Genomic DNA, 17748 nt, shown 5'->3' on the forward strand with positions numbered 1-17748 from the left:
TCTGTGCAGATTTACACTCATCGGAAAACCGATTCAATGCAACCGACGTTGTGTTGGTATTTACTGTGGTATCCACTCTTATTACATCAGACAGGGAAACATATATTACGTTTGTTCTGTATGTGGTATAGGGGTTTAAGGTCGTTATTGTTTATGTAAGAAACACGGTGCTGAAAGGGTCAGGAACCAGATTATTTACGCTAGGAAGAGAGATTACATCAACGAGAGGAATAGGTTGGGGAGAACACTATTTAAATATACAGTGATCCCTCGCTACAACACTACCTGATAATTGATGAGCACTATAGATGATCAGCGGTTTAACAAAGGTAGAGTCGTAGGTGGTAGATGACCAACAAAACAGTACATGCTCTGCCTACCTAACACAATCTACGTTGCACATTTCAGAGTTTCAAAAAAGATTAGAATAGAAGTTATTTATGATTCAAAGTGTAAAAACAGATTTATCGAGTATAATATGCGCTTTAAAAAACAACAACACATCGTATCCCTTCAGGTGAATACGCAGGGATAAAATAAAAGTATGAAATTTGATATAAAACATCACTAGACATGATGATTTACCAATTAAAATGTATTTCCTGCTCTCAAAGGCATTGTTTTATATGCTGAAATTAAGATTACCGTGTATATTTTCTCGTAAACTAAGCTGGAAATAGCAATCAGCTGTGAACACATTTCCTCCCAATCTACCGGTAATTCAGTTGAAACGTACCCAGTGGTACCACTTTAAAGAAATTTGATGCAATGGTCGGAAGAAATTGTATCCGAAATTATTATGATAATATATTCCAATATCGTGTTATTTTAGTTGCAGCTTCCACCACATATACTTAAAATTATTGGAACCACAAGCATAGCACTTTGGTACAGATTGTATGCAGGATATTTTTTGACGTGTGTAACAATTTTGACCAGTCACCGCAGGGACTTCCCGTGCAACATGTATTTCGATTGCGAAATCGTTATGTTGACATTTAATTGTCAAACTGCCTCAAATATGACTTTTAACAGGTCAAGGTACGGCATTTATTATATGTCTATCCATTCTCTTGCAACTAAAGTTCGTTTCAAGGCGTCAATAGTGGTAATCTGACCGTGGTTGCTGTTAATAACGCCGATAATATTGAAAACAGTATTGAATGAAATTTTTGAATATAATTTTAAAAAATATATTGCAAACATTAGTCCAGATAAACAATGAACATTTTTTTATATTACCAGATATTATAATAATAGGATTAAACTGCGTACTTCTGTTCGGATTTGTTGACTGGTATTTCAAGTGTTACGTGATCGCGGTGATCAGCTGATAATGTTTTCTGATATGGGGGAAAACATTGTGTCATTGGAAAACTTGAGTTTATTGAAAATGTTTGTAAATTTTTGGAGCCATGCTTTACTGCTCGTTATAACCGAGTTAGCGCTATATTGAAGGGCGCAATTACGAGGGAACACTGTATGAAAAACAACCATTTAGAGATTTGACTCCTTTTGCATATACCATTAAATCACAATGGTTTTTGTCAGAGAGTTGAAGGCTTTGGCAAAACAACGTGGTCTACATGGATATTCTCGATTGAGAAAAGCTGAATTGATCGATTTACTCGGTTTGGAATACAACAAACCCCAGACTTTTAGAGAACTCAAAGCTCAAGCAAAAAACAGTGGGCTGAGAGGTTATTCTCGAATGAGAAAAGCTGAATTGATCGCTTTACTAGATAATTATCAACCCGATGATAAAAATAAATCCACTGTTGATGAGTTAAAATTTGTACCCACAACCGGCGTTGGTAAATATCTAAGAGGTTGGAAGATGGATATTAATTCCAACATGGATGTTAATGATGTTAAGCCAATTGTTTCGAGCAGAATTAACGAGGAATTAGATGATTACATAGTATAAAATACCAGCTGACGACTAAAATGTCATTGAGTAAAAAGTAAAGCAGACGATAGCACTGAATATACCGAAACATATTTCCGAAGCAATCAAGAAGTTATAACCGAATCCGATACTATAAGCACATCATTATATACATCAATTCAGAGGACAGAAGAATCTTTAGAACGCTGGACTAATAGTGGTTCGGCAGAGACCATATAATCTATTATATGGTCTCTGGGTTCGGGTTGGGGTGTGGATAAAATCGATAGTTTATATTTAGATATAGCAAATTATATGCCTTTCAAAGGTGGATCTTATATAGATTTACCCCCGTATTATAAGAAGAAAAAAGCCATAATTAATGTAAAAAATAAAGGCGATGACTGTTTCAGAATGATGATAAGATCTGCATTGTTCCCCGTAGACAAAAATCTTCTAGCTATCCCCAAAACGATGGACTCAACTTTGATGGTATAGACGAACCTACACCAATCTCAAAAATTGATAAGGCGGAAAAGCAAAATAATTTAGCAATAAATGTTTTCGGACATTCTTCTAAAGGAATTGTTGTACACAGGATAAGCTCTACGCTTACTCTATCCGGAAGTTTTCGTTCTTTGCCTCTCCTCGGTGCTGAAGACTCGAGAGTCCCGGATTTAATTTTAATCGCATCGGATGGTTTCTTCCCGATTAATCTCGTTACTTCATTATTCAGCGCTGATACAACAGCTGATAATCATGTCACGCATTCGGTTGATCTTAATCGTTCTGATTTCATTTCGATCCCATACTGATAGCCAAACAAACGTTCTGCTAATGTCCGGTTAAATCTTTCAACGATAGCTTGACTACGGTGGGCCTCTTTTTCACCACGCCTGATTTCGACATTGTGCTTTGTTAACAGTTTAGTTACTGATCCCATAAACTCGCGACCAGGATCTACTTGAAATAACTTGGGCCATTTTAGTGGTCTGCGTTTATATATGCGGCTCAGTGCATTAGCTACTTCTGTTGAATCTTTCGAGGTTAATGGCTCACTCTTTTTGTATCGACTAGCCACATCCACTACAGTTAAAGCGTATTTATACGTTTTGCATCCTACCTTATCATGGGGAAGAAACAAGGTCAGCCAGATGAACTTCATTCGTTATAAAAATATCAAACTTCTTCCTCGGTATATAACGCACTGCCGGTAAGTATATTTGCTACATCGCTTGTATCTTTAACCAATCCTTGGCCACATCTTTAGATACCTTAGCAGCTGTGGCTAATTTTTGTATTCCTCCTATACCTTTCCAATATCCTTGTGGGCTATAGTAAATTTTATCCATTATTAACTAATATTGATGTTTCTTTTAATACGACTCATGACGATCGTTGAATCACATCAGCGTTTTGACATAAAAAATTCAATCTGTAGAAGCGGTATAGGTATATAAATTTGGCTCCAGTGGAAGTGAGCCAGAACCATCATTACCTATACTACTCAAGATGACAAGTTACCTTCACATCACTGCCTGTCGCCCATGCTTAATAACAAACTTTTTGAGGCTTCTGAAGCCTAAGTGGGTCCTTAAAGTAGTAATGCAGGATAAGTATACAAATGTGAAAAATATTTAGATTTTACTAAATGTTTTACTTATCCTGCATTACTCCTTATGCAACTGTATCGGACGGTTTGGAGGTAGGCATACCTTCAGAAGTACAAAACCTCGATAATAACGGTAGGGTTAGTTCAATCTTCTTTACAGAAGGAACATAGAAATTAAAGGGTAAGACCATATGCATATTTGGTAATAAAGAATACCAGCTTCACAGCTAAAAATCTTTACCTACTATGGCAACGAGCCAAAGCCTGATAAGCCTTGACGTCTACAAGAGCCACATCGTGAAGATAATAACTAGCAAAAACTGTGTCGGAATTAAAAAAACATCCTTCCATGATCGTTCTAATAGAACAGTTGCTGTGTAACGCCATGCTAGCGGCTAGTGCCCTGATTTCGTGAGGATTATTCGCTCTCGGTGGATCAAGCTTGGCGATCTCATAAGTCTGAAGGATGACTGTGCGTAACCATAGAGATATAGTGTTGCAACTAACTTCGGTCAAACGTACTTCCTCAAACCACGCCTAGTTTCGGAACGGCGGATCTACACTTGAAGTGCTCGTACCAGGCACAAGAGAAGTTCACCCTCATCTTCAACTCCCACCATAGTCGATATCGGTGGGATGGTGAAGGAACGATTGGGTTGGCCTGGTAGTTGATTTTTTGCTTTGAAATCCCAGCACAACCCGAGATGTACCGCTCCATGCATACCATGCTCAAAACGGACCTGGGTGATGTTGATTACATGTAGCTCTCTCACCAGTGCTGCCATGGCTAATGCCAAGAGAAATATTGGTTTTTTTTGGAGAGGTCATAAAAAGAGGATGGGGCTCGAGGGGGGCCCTCGCAAAGTTCGAAGTACCACGTTCAAGTCCCAATCAGTGGGACGGAACATGTCCTTCTGATCCTCAAGCCTAAATGAGCGTAGTAGGGCCTGTAGTTCCTGGGAACTTGGTTAGTGTCGATTATGTGTTCCTATGGTCTGTCAAGCACTTTCATTTGCAGTTAGGAATGGATGTCGCTGGAGTTGACGGGTAATCTGCCGATCTTGTCGAGGGGTGGTGACCCTAGGACAACCGCTCCGAGGAAGGTCATCTGTGGTCTGTGTAGCATTGTATCGATGCAGGAGACGGTAAATTGTGGTTATGTTAACGTTGAAATGACGAGCAACATCTTGGACAGACTCTCCAGCTTCCAAACGTCCAATAGCCTGGTTTCTCTGAATTTGAGTTAGGCGTGGCATTGTTGACCAAGGAGTGGTAGGTCCAAGAATCGACCACAGTTGTATACCCACTACAGTTCGTGCATTTTCGATTTTGCGAGAAATGGGTGCATGATACCCACATATTCAATGAAATGGTGCGTTTTGGCAATTTGTTTTTTTTGTTGCGTTTTTACTCGGGGCTCCCAAAATGCAGCCAAAAATATTGATAACACCATCAGGCTTCACTACATGCTAAAACTCGTATCAATTTATGGTTCCTTGTTTGTTACCTATTTGCTTAAAACCACTTGCGTTTCTTTTGCGTGTGATAATATAAAAAATATCTAGGATTTTACTCAATTTTTTACTTATCCTGCATTACTCTCCTTAATGCATCTTTATCGGACGGAACCGGAGGCAGGCATACCTTCAAATGTGGACTTTCATCTTTTATTTCCAGACTCTGTTCCTAGCCAATCCTTGGCTGTGTGGTCTGCTTCGGGCGACCACTCCATGTGAGGGAAGCTCCAATTCCCGCAGGCCGTCTTCGGCTGTATGGTCGGCCTGGATGACCATTACATGGAAGGGAAGAGTCAGGTATGCATAGTTTCCTGGTAATGCGCAGGCTGACAATAATTCTCGGTTAGGTCGAGACTGGAGTACCGAGCCATATGCAAGTGGGGCATGAACCTTCTAGTCCAGGGCTTATGCCAGGGGAGGTCGAAAGGCTGGCTCTGGACTTCTGGCGAGGTCAGTGATGTGTAGTAGAGGATCCTGTTGGGCACTACTAACGGACCAAGTTGTGCGAGCCTAGCACATCCTCCAATGCGACATCTCGCATATGGTGAGTGGCGACGAATGTGTTTGATAGCCAGAAGACCTCTCCATGATGGCAAGTACATCTCAATTGCTGTGTAGCGCCATGGTAGAGGCGATCACCCGGGTCTCATGTGGGTTGTTGGAGCCTGGGGGTTCAATCACGCGGCCTCATAGGCCTGGTGAATAAAGGCTAGTAGCCAGACGGTGATCGTGTTGCGGCTACCTTCCCCTTATGAGGTCGCAGCTCTATACCGGAATGAAGAGGCGTCGTCGTTGTCTATGGTGTTCCTTGGATCTTCTGATATAGCAACAGAGCACTCTAACCGGATATAGACGGAGCTCTAGTTCATCGTCCACGCCCGCAATCAAAGATGAGGAACGATTCATCTGGCTGTCCTTAGGATTGATTCTTGGCTAAGCAGTCCCAGCACAGTCCAAGATGCATGGCTCCGTGTGCTCCAGGATCAAAGCGGACACGCGTGACGTCCAAGGCGTGTAGCTCACTGACACGGGCTGCTGTGGCGAGCGCCAGTAGGAAGACCATTTTTCATCAGATTGTAGGATGACGTTGCTTCCAGTGGCTTGAAGGGCGCGTCTCTCAGCGAGGTGTGAATGACATTCAAGTCCCAAGCTGGTGTAGGAGATTTTGCCTTTCAGTCTTCCAGCCTGAATGAGCGGAGCAGAGCCTGTAGTTCCGGGATTTACGTCATGAGCCAATCTTCCGGAACTGCCAGGCCGGAGTTGAGTGCCACAAGGTAGGCCGTAGACAAGAGTTTATCCCCATGTGACCAACATGAAGTTTTCTCATCTCTCAATGCAAGTGGGATGACAACACTAGGTCCACGAAGAATTATCCCATCTTGAATGGTGAGTTCGTCTCTATAACTGAAGTAAGGAGTAAGCTTAGAGAACAGATTCACCTTATGTGTTGGCCATCCTTCCATTATAGTTGATTTCAACTTGGTGAGGCTTTCATCAGATGCAGTTGCAACTGTAATGTCATTAGCAATAGGAATAGCTGTTCCAGGTCGATACTGAAGATCAAACACATATCGCTGGGTCCTCAGTAGTAATGACTGCAGTCTATTGGAAGCTCTAGACAAGGGCTTCTCGACGATAGACACTAGTGGCTTATGATCAGTTATCAAAGTTACACTTCTACCATATGTGTAATGGTGGAATTTCTCAAGACCAAAGGTCACAGCGAGCATTTCCTTTTCTATCTGAGCAAATCTTTGCTCAGTGTCATTTAGCGAGCGATTGGCAAAAGCGACAGGCTTTCCCTCCTGCTTTAGTACTGAGCCAATGCCATGTTCACACGCATCATTCTCAACTGTCAGCTCTTTCTCTGGATCATAATATGACAATACAGGTGCCTTGGTAACCATGTCCTTCACCTTTTGGAAGGATTCCTGTTGAGAACTGGACCATGTCCAGGCAACATCCTTTCTTACAAGGTTACGCAGAGGAGCTAGCACATCAGTTAAGTTAGGCAAGAACTTGGACAAGTAGTTCACAAGACCAAGGTAACGGCGAAGTTCTTCAAGATTTGTCGGTGGAACCATGTTTTGAATTGCTCGAACCTTCTCAGGGTCAGACTTCAAACCATCTTTTGTTATCAAATGTCCCATGAAAGTGATTTCACTCAATCACAGTTCAAGTTTTGATGGGTTCAGCTTGATATGGCTCTCGCGACATCTTGCTAGAAATGCTTCAAGATGAGCATCATGTTCTTCTAGGTTCCGACCATGAATCAGCACATCGTCAGCAATACAGACGACACCTGGTAGACCATCAAGGGCTTGAATCAACTTCTTTTGGAAGATTACTGACGACACAGAAAGTCCAAATGGCAACCTGAGCCATCGATAACGACCAAAACAAGTTTGAAAGGTCGTAAGAAGACTTGACTCCTCATCGAGTTGGACGTGCCAGTATCCAGATGACAAGTCAGCTTTGGAGAAAACTCTAGACTTCCCTAGCTCATGCAGGGTATCTTCAAGCACAGGCAGAGTGTAATGCTCTCTACAAAGGGCTTTGTTTAGTTCTTGCGGATCCATACAAATTTGAAGTTCACCTGATTTCTTTTGCGTAATTGCGATTTGGTTTACTCAGGGGGTTGGCTCACTGACGGGCGCAATCACACCTAACTTCTCCAGTCTGTCTAACTCAGTTCAACTTTGAGCGCAGTGCAACAGGAACACGACGGTTTGGCATCACAACTGGTCACACCGCACTATCAACTGACAGATGAACAACACCACTAAAGGTACCAAGTTTATCATCCAGCACATCACTGAACTTTTCAGTAACTTCAATATTGGCAACACGCTCAATATTCTTCTCATGAATTGTGACTAAGTTCATGAGTGTAACAGTTTTGACACCTAGGAGAGGTGCAAAGTTCTCTTTCACAACAACATATTCAACAGAATACTTTTTCTTGTTAGCAGGATTCTGAACTAGAATGTCTAGGCAACCAAGAGGAGTGACGTCAGTCTCATTCCACATCTTCAACTTTTTAGTCGTAAGTTTCAGACTCTTCAACTTGTCCTGGACAATAGAAGACGGAATGATATTAACAGCAGCACCAGGATCAATAGTGAAGAAATCTCTTCCCTCCACGGTCATTCTACATTTAGTAGGCTTGTCTGTGTTTGAATCTCCATGCACAGAATTTATCCAATCTTCATCTGGAAGCTCAACATTGTTGACTTTGCTGTATTGCTTCTTACTAGGACACTTTGGTGCAAAATGATTCAGCTGGTGACACTTCGTGCACTTTTTTCCCCATGAAGGACAACTTTTACGAGCCATGATATGAGAATAACCACAGAATTTAGAGTCTGGTGTTTGAAAATGGAATCCATTGAAAACTTTTAAGGCTTCATCACCAAGTGTGTTTAGGAGCAAAGCTACTTGATATTCCCTTCCATATCCTGGCAGGTTCACAAGTATAGAATAATTTGTCCATTTCTGCTTGAATGTTTTCCAATTTTCAGCAAAGTTGGATTCAATAACAAGAGGTGATGGAGGTTTGATACCACTAATAGGCCGTTGAACTTGAGGAGGATTGTCGGGCATATTTGAAGACTTGAACAAGGCTAGACTATCTTCACAGACAATACACACTTGTAGCTAATTGACATCGACAAATGCAGACAGGAATCTCTCGAGTGTGCAGAATGTCACTTATCAGGTCAAATTAAGCTAATAGATTCAAGTGTTCCTTCATTTCAGCGAGTGACATCACTTCTGAGACATTTGAATGATAGCAGACGAACGCACGTGGTCTGAAACACCTCGGCTTCCATTATAGCATTTCAGACATAAAACTGACAGAAATAGGTCGTGGTATCATAGAGGAGTGAGAAAGTCACCTGCTGCCACCATGTTACGTGCTGTGTATGCTGTACACATGTCTGGATAGTCATAGCCAACTCAGGTTAAAGCATCAGTGTTTATTAGAACTTGCATGGCTGACATACGCCAAGGGAAGCAACTCTTGTCACAAGACTGCATACCACGTAACAATGTATGTCGTCCTGTGCAGTAAACTGTAACCCTGTATGCTGAGTGGACTAGTTCAAGCTCCACACACGGCCAATCCCCTGTGAACCCTGTGGTTGACAGACAAGTGGTGTGCCGAGTTCTGAGTAGGAACTTGTGACGTTGCCGGAGTAGGGGCAAGTTGATCCCCATGATAAGAGTGACGACTGGTCCGGTGTTGTGAACAATCCCAGTTGGGCACCTGGAAGCATATGACGATTCTGTTGAATACCAAATCGGTCATGGTGTTGAGATCGTCAACTGTGGTGCTGATAATATCTACCAGACGCCGTGGGTAGGGAGATCTTTGAGAGTCTGTTCGCTTTCTCCAAGGAAACATTCAACCAACGTTGATAGACGAGGAGAACTGGCAGAAGATTTTCACCGAACCGTCACCACGAGGTTAGGCGCTTCCAGGATCTTGGGAAGTGTTGGAGCGCCGTTGTATGGAAGCCAATCAAGTGTCCGTGTTGGAGCGCCGTTGTATGGACGCCAGTCAAGTGTTCACCGATAGCAATGGTCTCTGTAGGTAGTTGGCCCTGGGGAGTTGACGATCTCATAGGCCTGTAGAATGAGAGCAGGTAACCACAAGGACATCGTGGAATGGCTAATCCTCTCTCTGTGCGGTTGTCCCGGTTGTGCGTCTGTAGAGGTGCACTTGGGAGAGGCGCAAGGATAGGCGCAACCAGAGGCGCTAGGATAGACGTCTTTATGGACGCTGTAGACAGTGCTTTTGTAAAGGCATCTGTATAGCATCCGACAGGGCACTGGCGTCTGTATAGGCGTCCGACGAGGTGCTGGCGCTATCTGTAAAGGCACTAGTAGAGGCGTCTGCAGGGGCGCCGTGGGCGGCGCTTGTAGAAGCATCTGTATAAATGCTGGGGCAATAGGACTCGGCGTCTGTTGCATGGCTCGCAAGTACTGATGCACTGGAGGAGAGGGGCGTCCATCATAGGTGTCTGGGCCATAGGCGGGGTGCCTGTTGGGCGCCATGCATCTGTCCGGTGGACTGGATAGGCGCCGTTAAGATAGTCACAGTAGTGGTCGTCAGGGAGCTCTGGGCAGAGACTGAGACCAAGGGGCCCGACATCATCGTAGTAATGGAGGTCGGTCGAATACTTGGATCAGACATCTGGCCTGTTGCGTTCTGCGTTCCCGGGACATACAGAGGTACCATCTGAAAGCTGTGGGGGAAAGCGGAGACAGTCTGGACATCTATGACCCTTGGGACATATAGATGTACAATTAAGGCATAGGATCCCATGCCGACATATTACGCCGGCACTTTGAGCATGAGGGCATGATATCTGCAATGAAGTAGTGTAAAATCACAATGCGTCCCCTCCCGATTATGTATGGTATAATTTGTTTATCCCACTGCATGGGTTTATAAAACAATGGCAAACACCGCTACACTAATCCGCCAGGTGGCGCGTCGGAATTTCCGTCCCGGAAGTGTTGCTAATGTAAACATGTCACACTACAGCGGTTTAACAGTTGAGAAGCTGAAGACAGAGTTGCGATGCCGTGGAGCAACAACATGCGGGAAGAAGATCGATTTGATTGAAAGGTATGTAATTGTACAAGAGACTTGCCAATTCTGTGTCAGTTTGCTTTGAATCTTCGAACAGTCTTTGTTTTGTTCCACTACGACTCGAGATTACCGCGGGAAATCCGAACTGAATGAAAATTGTTGTTATCGATAAACGAAACGTCAGGGGTGTGCAAATTTCATTTTATTGAATGAAAACCCGTGCATGTTGGTGAAATCGTAAATAAAGCATGCGTAAATTTCTTTTACCCATTATGCTATGTTAGTCGTCTACAGAGCATGAACTGGGGCTATAATGACTACATGTATGCAAAAGCAAAGACCATATACCGGCATATGGTCTCTGGCAAAGCCAGTGGTGTATGCATTGACTCAATGCATCAGACTAAAATATATCAAAATAAATAGTACCGTATATATTAACCTTTTTTATATTTTAATTAATATCTCGAGTGAAAAAAATGAGAAGAAAGCTTTAGTTAGGATTTCCTAGCACAGATGAGGTATCACAACTACCATATGAGACTGGGTAAAGTTTTGGTACAGTCCTGGCAAATTAACCCTCATTCAAGTTATTTTGGGCATTGTCTAATGTTCTTATTTCTGGGGTTTGACATGACCTGTGACATTTTCATTCTAAATCTAAGATATAATTGCAGTACTTTGAAAATAGAAATACCTTCTTACATGACTTCTGTTCCAAGGTTCTGGTTGCACAAAATATTTTTATTAATAGTAATCCAATGCATAGGTCAGCTTCACAGGTTTCCCCCACCCCACCCCGACTGAATTTAAAGTATTTTCAAATAAAAATTATTATTTTTCCAAATATATACAGGTGTATTGTAAATTTTGTTTCAGATTTTCTACTGCAGAAGACACAATATCTTCAGACGTTGCAGTATAGTAGTTGATGGATAGGTTGAATCACATGCAAATGGATTTTTTCTGGTCCCTTGGATCTAGATACGATATGGTTAAACTGTTTTAGCCATGTTATCTAATTGAATTGTTTTGTTCTGATTTGTAAAGGAGTTTCAAGAATTTTATTTATATGTTTTTGTGTGATATTTTATTCTGTCTATCTTTGACAGATTACAGATGACCAGGCTGCAGACTTAGAGTCAAAGACAAGAAAGCAGGCCAAGTGTAGCTTGTGGCATGAGGAGAGGAGATGGAGGTTGACAGCATCTCAGTTTGGGACAACTTGCAAATGTACTACAAGGAGAAACAAAACTAAATTATGTGAACAAATTGTCTCTGGAAGAAAACTTGTTTGTAACTCTGTGAGGCATGGGTTACAGCAGGAACCCAAAGCTATTGCCAAACTTGAGATAGCCTGTAATGTTCAAGTTCACAGTTGTGGAATGTTTGTCGACTCTGAACTCCCTTTCCTTGCAGCAACCCCAGACGGTGTCATTGATTCTAACACCATTGTTGAGGTTAAATGTCCTTACAGTGCTAGAACTGAGGTCATTGCTCCTGGGAAACTCTTTCCTTATCTTTGTAAGAGAAATGGCCTCATGCAACTGAAAGAAAACAGTAATTACTACTTTCAGGTGCAGGGTCAGATGTATCTATCAAAGCGAAAATACTGCTTATTTGCTGTTTGTACGTTCAAAGACTTCTTTGTTCAGAAAATATCACTCGATGAGGAATACTGTACAGGAAGTTTGATTCCCAGACTGTCATTATTCTTTGAGTCTTTCCTCAAGCCTTACATTGCTACTCACTGCATTTGTTAAGATTCACGAACAGACATCCTTTTGTGGATTAATACATCCATGTGAAGACTGTGTATCTAAAAAGTACGAAGAGTCTTATCAAACTTACTTTTGCCTCGCTTTTCAAAAATTATTTGAAATCAGTGACTTTTCACAGTTAAGGAATAAAAGTTTGTTCTTTTCAACTATTGAAATCTGGTGATGAGAATGATACAAATGAGTACCGGTAGGTATATCCCTGATTGTGTAAAGTACTTACTTCTATTCTTAGCTGTAGGCCTAATGGAAAAACTGTAGGCCCAAACATGTTAGCTGAAGCAGTGAGAAATACTCTTGCAATATAAAATTACAAAATACAATCAGTCATCCAGAAGCTATTACTGCTATCACACCAAGTTCCCAGAGACTCAGTAGTAAGGGATGGTGATACATTTATCAAGGAAATTATCAGCTTGTAAAACATCTTTGAACAAATCTGTCATCTATGGGTATACTGACCGATGTCTATTTCGAACACTGACCTTGTGAATGTGGTGGAGCTCCTTTGCAATGAAATTACATGACAGAATGTCTGTCTGACAACCGTGTGATGGTGTTGTACTATTGCAATCACTGTTAAAGTGGTAAGAGAGAGAGATCCTAAGCACAGATCAACAAACAAATGTGAGACATTCAATGGTATTTTTTTATTATGTAATATCATGGGTACAGTGTTGTGTACATATATTCATCATTTCAATTGTTAAAACACAATAAAGTTGTTATATTTGAACATTTCTCACACATTCCAGTTGTACTTTCAAGTTCAAGTTTGTATTCAGAATTCAGACCAAAGTACTGTTACATGTTTGTCGCTAAATATTGATCCCCAATCTATAAACATTTCTACATAAATATGCTTACTTTGTGTGCATAATCCACAAACATCCATGTACTATAACAACCGCTTTATTTGTACTTGTGTTAACAGACAATGATCTCATGTGTACACTTTAAACTGTCTGAACTTGTGAATAACCCCACAAACCTGGTCCATAACCAATGACTGGCACAATCATTCTATCAACAATAAACACAACTCTTAAAGATATGTTTGCAGTATATATAAATGTGAGCAACATATTCATGGCTTTTCAGGTTGTTGTGCTAATGTATTTCTAACCAAACCCCATGAAGACTTTGGGGTGTCAAATATCCACAAGCACTTGTATGCTGATACAATTTAAAGTATTTCACCTTTGAACCACTATTTTTCAATTTGTTTGTAAAGTACTCCTCTGCAAAATACAATCATAATTGTTTCATCTAAATTTGATACATTCATAACATATTTGCCACAAAAGCTTGCTACATCTGATTTCTGCAATTTGACAATAGCGTCACTTGCATTCAAAATGCCATCAGCAAACATCAATGTGCTAATTTTATCAACTAACTCATTCACAAACATACCTTTGCAGTTTCCTGATTGTATTAGTTGAACAGTAAACAGTAAACATACAGCAGTGAGCCGTGTCTAATACCCACCATACAGTCACAGTAGACAATCACACCTGTCTACTAGCAGTAAACTGTTGTACTTTCATGCTATGAACAGACAACACTAGGTCATACAAACAACATGAAAGTGTGAAGTATGTTTAGAATGGACATTTATTCATGCAAGTCGGTTTTCAATGCTTGGGCGAAAGTTTGACAACATATAGCAAATTCGAACAATTCTAGAGCCTAGTGGAACTTTTGATGGATGAAGCTCCCTCTTAAGAATTTTGTAAGTTTTGCCAAGTCCAATGACATGCTCAATAGGAATTCACTTGGATGATACTCTGCGGTCGTGGACTACCTCTTGGGGTTCAAGCTGACTTCGACCCTTGAGCATTGTTGGAGTGTTGACTTTTACATCTGAAGATGAAAATATGTCCTGCACCATAATGCCTCTGTCACCCAAAATACTGTCTCCTGCACAAAACACACCTGGCTTGCACAAATGTGACCTCTCAATAATCTGACCTCTCACTTGTTGATCCACCATAACTGTCACTGACATAGGCAACAAGACCTCGAGGAGAACAACCAATCCTAGTTTTCAGAGTGTTCCTGTTCTTGTACCTTGAGAAAGTGGCCCTCTGGTAATCTACATTGCCTGGCTTACAAATTGGGGTCTCAGTTGCATCTAGAATGACCCTTGTTGATGGGAAGCGCTCCTTGAAATTTTCTGGCATTGTATCTTGAACGGTGTCATGTGATGCCCATATGATTAGCTCAGTTAGTTGGAAGTACAAAAAGTTTGTCCATGTGAGAATTAATGTTGATACAGTACTTTCACTGATATGAAACAACATGGAAAGGTCAAAATCATCTCTTGCCTGTCTGAATTTTAACAAAGTCATAAAAAGCTGATCTTCTGGTGGTATCAAAGAACACTGATATGAAAGATGATTGACAAAGGGGCCAAGTACATGAAAGAAATACATCAAATGATCATAATTGTCAAAACCAGTGTAATACAAAACTGCTTTGTCATTATCAGTTATGTGATGAATCGAGAATCTGGAGCTCGATTCCGACAACAAGTTGCACTGTATGGCCACATCTTCTGTATGATCAACAGCATCTGACTGACAAATAATTTCATCGCATCCTTGTGAACAAATTTCAACCTCACTTCCCAGATCAGGAACATCTTCCACATCTATAACATAGTGTCTAGGTTTCCTTGGTTCATTCACTTTCTTAAAGGAGAACACTGTTGGTATTGCACCCCTCTTCAGTCGTCTTTTCTTTCCTGAAAATAAAATATATAGAATTATTTCAAAATATCATCAGTTAAGGTTTTATCGTAATAAGGAATTTAGTTATTGTTCACATAATAACAATAAACATGGTAAATTCATGAACAAATATTATCAATGAGGACATAAGCAAATTATTCAAAAACAATGAGCACAATTTTAAAAAAGGTGTTTATTTTAGTTGGGACAAATTTATGGGAATTAAATCTAAGCTAGAACTGAAATTTATGGGAATGAAATCTAAGCTAGAACATCTATTATTATTAAGATAACTTCATTTAATAGTATAGAACTCTATAATAGTAATAGAACTATACTAATAAATAGATCGAACATCAAATTCAACAGTTTTTTGCATATATTATAAGCCTACTCAAGACTGGCATAACTTCAGGGTGGGAATAATTTAAATAGATTCTAATTATGTAAATTTTAATTTAACACATAAAAAAGAATTGACTGTAAGTCATTCATCGCAATACATATAATTAATATTAGGACAAAAAATATTATTTATTTCAGTAAAATGCGGCACAGAGGACGACTGGCATATTTTTTTCTGCCAATATTTGGGTGAGCCCAATATTGTGCACCCAGATAAAAAAAATATACCGTGACTAATACACTATATTCATGATTGATTTACATATCAAAATTACTGAATATTGTATTACATTTGGTGGGTCACCAATACCAGATTCTGAGGTACAGGACAATAATAACATTAGTCCGTTCATTCGGTTACTAACTTCGTTGCTAATGAGGCTTACCAGTGTCTGATGGCTTGTAGTCGCTGTCAAGGAAGTGATTACGACAAACCACTAAGTATGGACTTGGTTTCCATAATTTCTTGGATGCCGGATCCTCTCTTCTAATTGCCACACGCCATTTTATGCAAATATCCGGATCTTGAGGAAAACCGTGGCCGTCAGAACGACTGTCACATTGCGGAAGCAACAGCGTGAAGGCATTTTGTATGTAAACAATAGCATACGGAGCTAGCAACAAGGACGGAAATTCCGCACCGCCCCCTGGACCGCTGTTTCGTACCGGTGTTTGCCATTATTATGACAAACGTAAGACAACATACAAAACGAAGACAAAATACTTGCGAGGGTACGCCAATGGTGGGGTACAAAGCAATAAGAATATAGAACGCAAGCCAGTTAATAACTGGCCACGTAAAATATTCAAGATGGCTACTTGAAACAACAAGACACCTGGGTTTACCATAGTTTTCTTTCTGAAAAAAAAGCCAGCAGGTTTACAAAAGTTATACACATGTTAAAACACACAATGTTTCACAAGATACAAACCATGTGCACAACACAAGCACAATGAACATTAACTCAAGAAGCAAAACACGTAAGGCTTTGAACAAGTTTATGCTACAGATCAAAAACAGGTCTTCTCTCAGCAAGTGACAAGAGTAATGTGAGGATCCGTGGCGTCACTTCCTTTGGTCATGTGGGAGCTGCGTGATGGGCTTGCCTCTCAGCTAGTTGGACCAACTTCTTCAAGCAAAGACCCTCACACAGCTCTCTTCTGTCAAGGACAAGCAGTGATATGCATTAAGGAGAATGCAGGATAAGTAAAAAATATACATCACCCATCACAGATATAATTTAGAATAATAGCCAAAGCTAAAGGTCTAAAAACATATCCAATTTTAAGAGCTCCGCTGAGAGACGTCCTTGCTGTTCCGCGACAGGCAGTGATGTGAGGAAGGTGACTTGTCATCAAGGTCACAAGACAGCGGCAATGGTCCATGCAAAAAGCAGGAGTGAAAAGCAGAAACAACTTTATTTCTTCACGCAAGACAATCGCTGAGCACTGTCTTTTTGTTGTTGTAAGGTAAACAGTGAATGCATTAAGGAGTAATGCAGGATAAGAAAAAAAAAAATATTTTGTATCGAGATATTCTCAACACTTCATATTTCTGTTAAATTAACCTTACAACAGTATATTCGTTCCTATAGATTGTATTCCTAGATTCTATAGATTGTATTCCTACATTCTATAGATTGTATTCCTAGTTCCTACAGAATTTATTCCTTGATTCTACCAATTGTATCCCTAGTCCCTACAGATTGTATTCAAAGTTCCAATAGAGTGTATTTCCAGTATAGATTGCATTCCTAGATCCTATAGATTATTTTACTGCTTCCTATAGATTCTATTCCCAGTACCTAAAGACTGCATTCCTAGTCCCTACAGATTGCATTCCTAGTCCCTACAGATTGTATTCCTAGTTCCTAAAGATTGTATTCCTGGTCCCTAGAGATTGTGTTGCTAGTTCCTATAGATTGCATTCCTAGTTCCTATAGATTGTATTCCTAGCCCCTACAGATTGTATTCCTAGTTCCTATAGATTGTATTCCTGGTCCCTATAGATTGTGTTGCTAGTTCCTATAGATTGTATTCCTAGTTCCTATAGATTGTATTCCTAGTCCCTATAGATTGTATTCCTAGTTCCTAAAGATTGTATTCCTAGTCCCTACAGATTGTATTCCTAGATTCCATAGATTGTATTCCTATTTCCTACAGATTGAATTCCTAGTCCTTACAGATTGTATTCCTAGTCCCTACAGATTG

The 17748-nt window shown here is 40.5% G+C and overlaps 2 protein-coding genes and 1 pseudogene across 3 annotated transcripts in view; 1 reads left to right on the top strand and 2 right to left on the bottom strand.

Moving 5' to 3' along the window:
- The window catches only part of LOC139478807 (ubiquitin-conjugating enzyme E2 U-like), a 66267-nt gene that overhangs the window by 38788 nt on the left and 9731 nt on the right, over positions 1 to 17748 (bottom strand). The window lies entirely within an intron of this gene.
- LOC139478310 (uncharacterized) lies at positions 10483 to 12382 on the top strand. Its single transcript, XM_071260732.1, has 3 exons — positions 10483 to 10655; positions 11499 to 11538; positions 11732 to 12382. The coding sequence occupies exons 1-3, from the start codon at positions 10483 to 10485 to the stop codon at positions 12380 to 12382; spliced, it is 864 nt and encodes a 287-aa protein (XP_071116833.1).
- On the bottom strand, positions 14019 to 16145 carry LOC139478205 (uncharacterized; annotated as a pseudogene).

The sequence above is a fragment of the Haliotis cracherodii genome, unplaced genomic scaffold (assembly GCF_022045235.1).
Source record: "Haliotis cracherodii isolate W230 unplaced genomic scaffold, xgHalCrac1.p SCAF_4, whole genome shotgun sequence".
In the NCBI taxonomy this organism is placed as follows: Eukaryota; Metazoa; Mollusca; class Gastropoda; order Lepetellida; family Haliotidae; genus Haliotis; species Haliotis cracherodii.

Bases quoted from the DNA above. Each gene is read 5' to 3' on its own strand.
- LOC139478310 (XM_071260732.1), top strand. From the start codon at position 10,483: ATGGCAAACACCGCTACACTAATCCGCCAGGTGGCGCGTCGGAATTTC. The intron at 10,656-11,498 runs GTATGTAATTGT...ATTTTGTTTCAG, and splicing joins AAGATCGATTTGATTGAAAG to ATTTTCTACTGCAGAAGACA. The intron at 11,539-11,731 runs GTATAGTAGTTG...TATCTTTGACAG, and splicing joins CAATATCTTCAGACGTTGCA to ATTACAGATGACCAGGCTGC.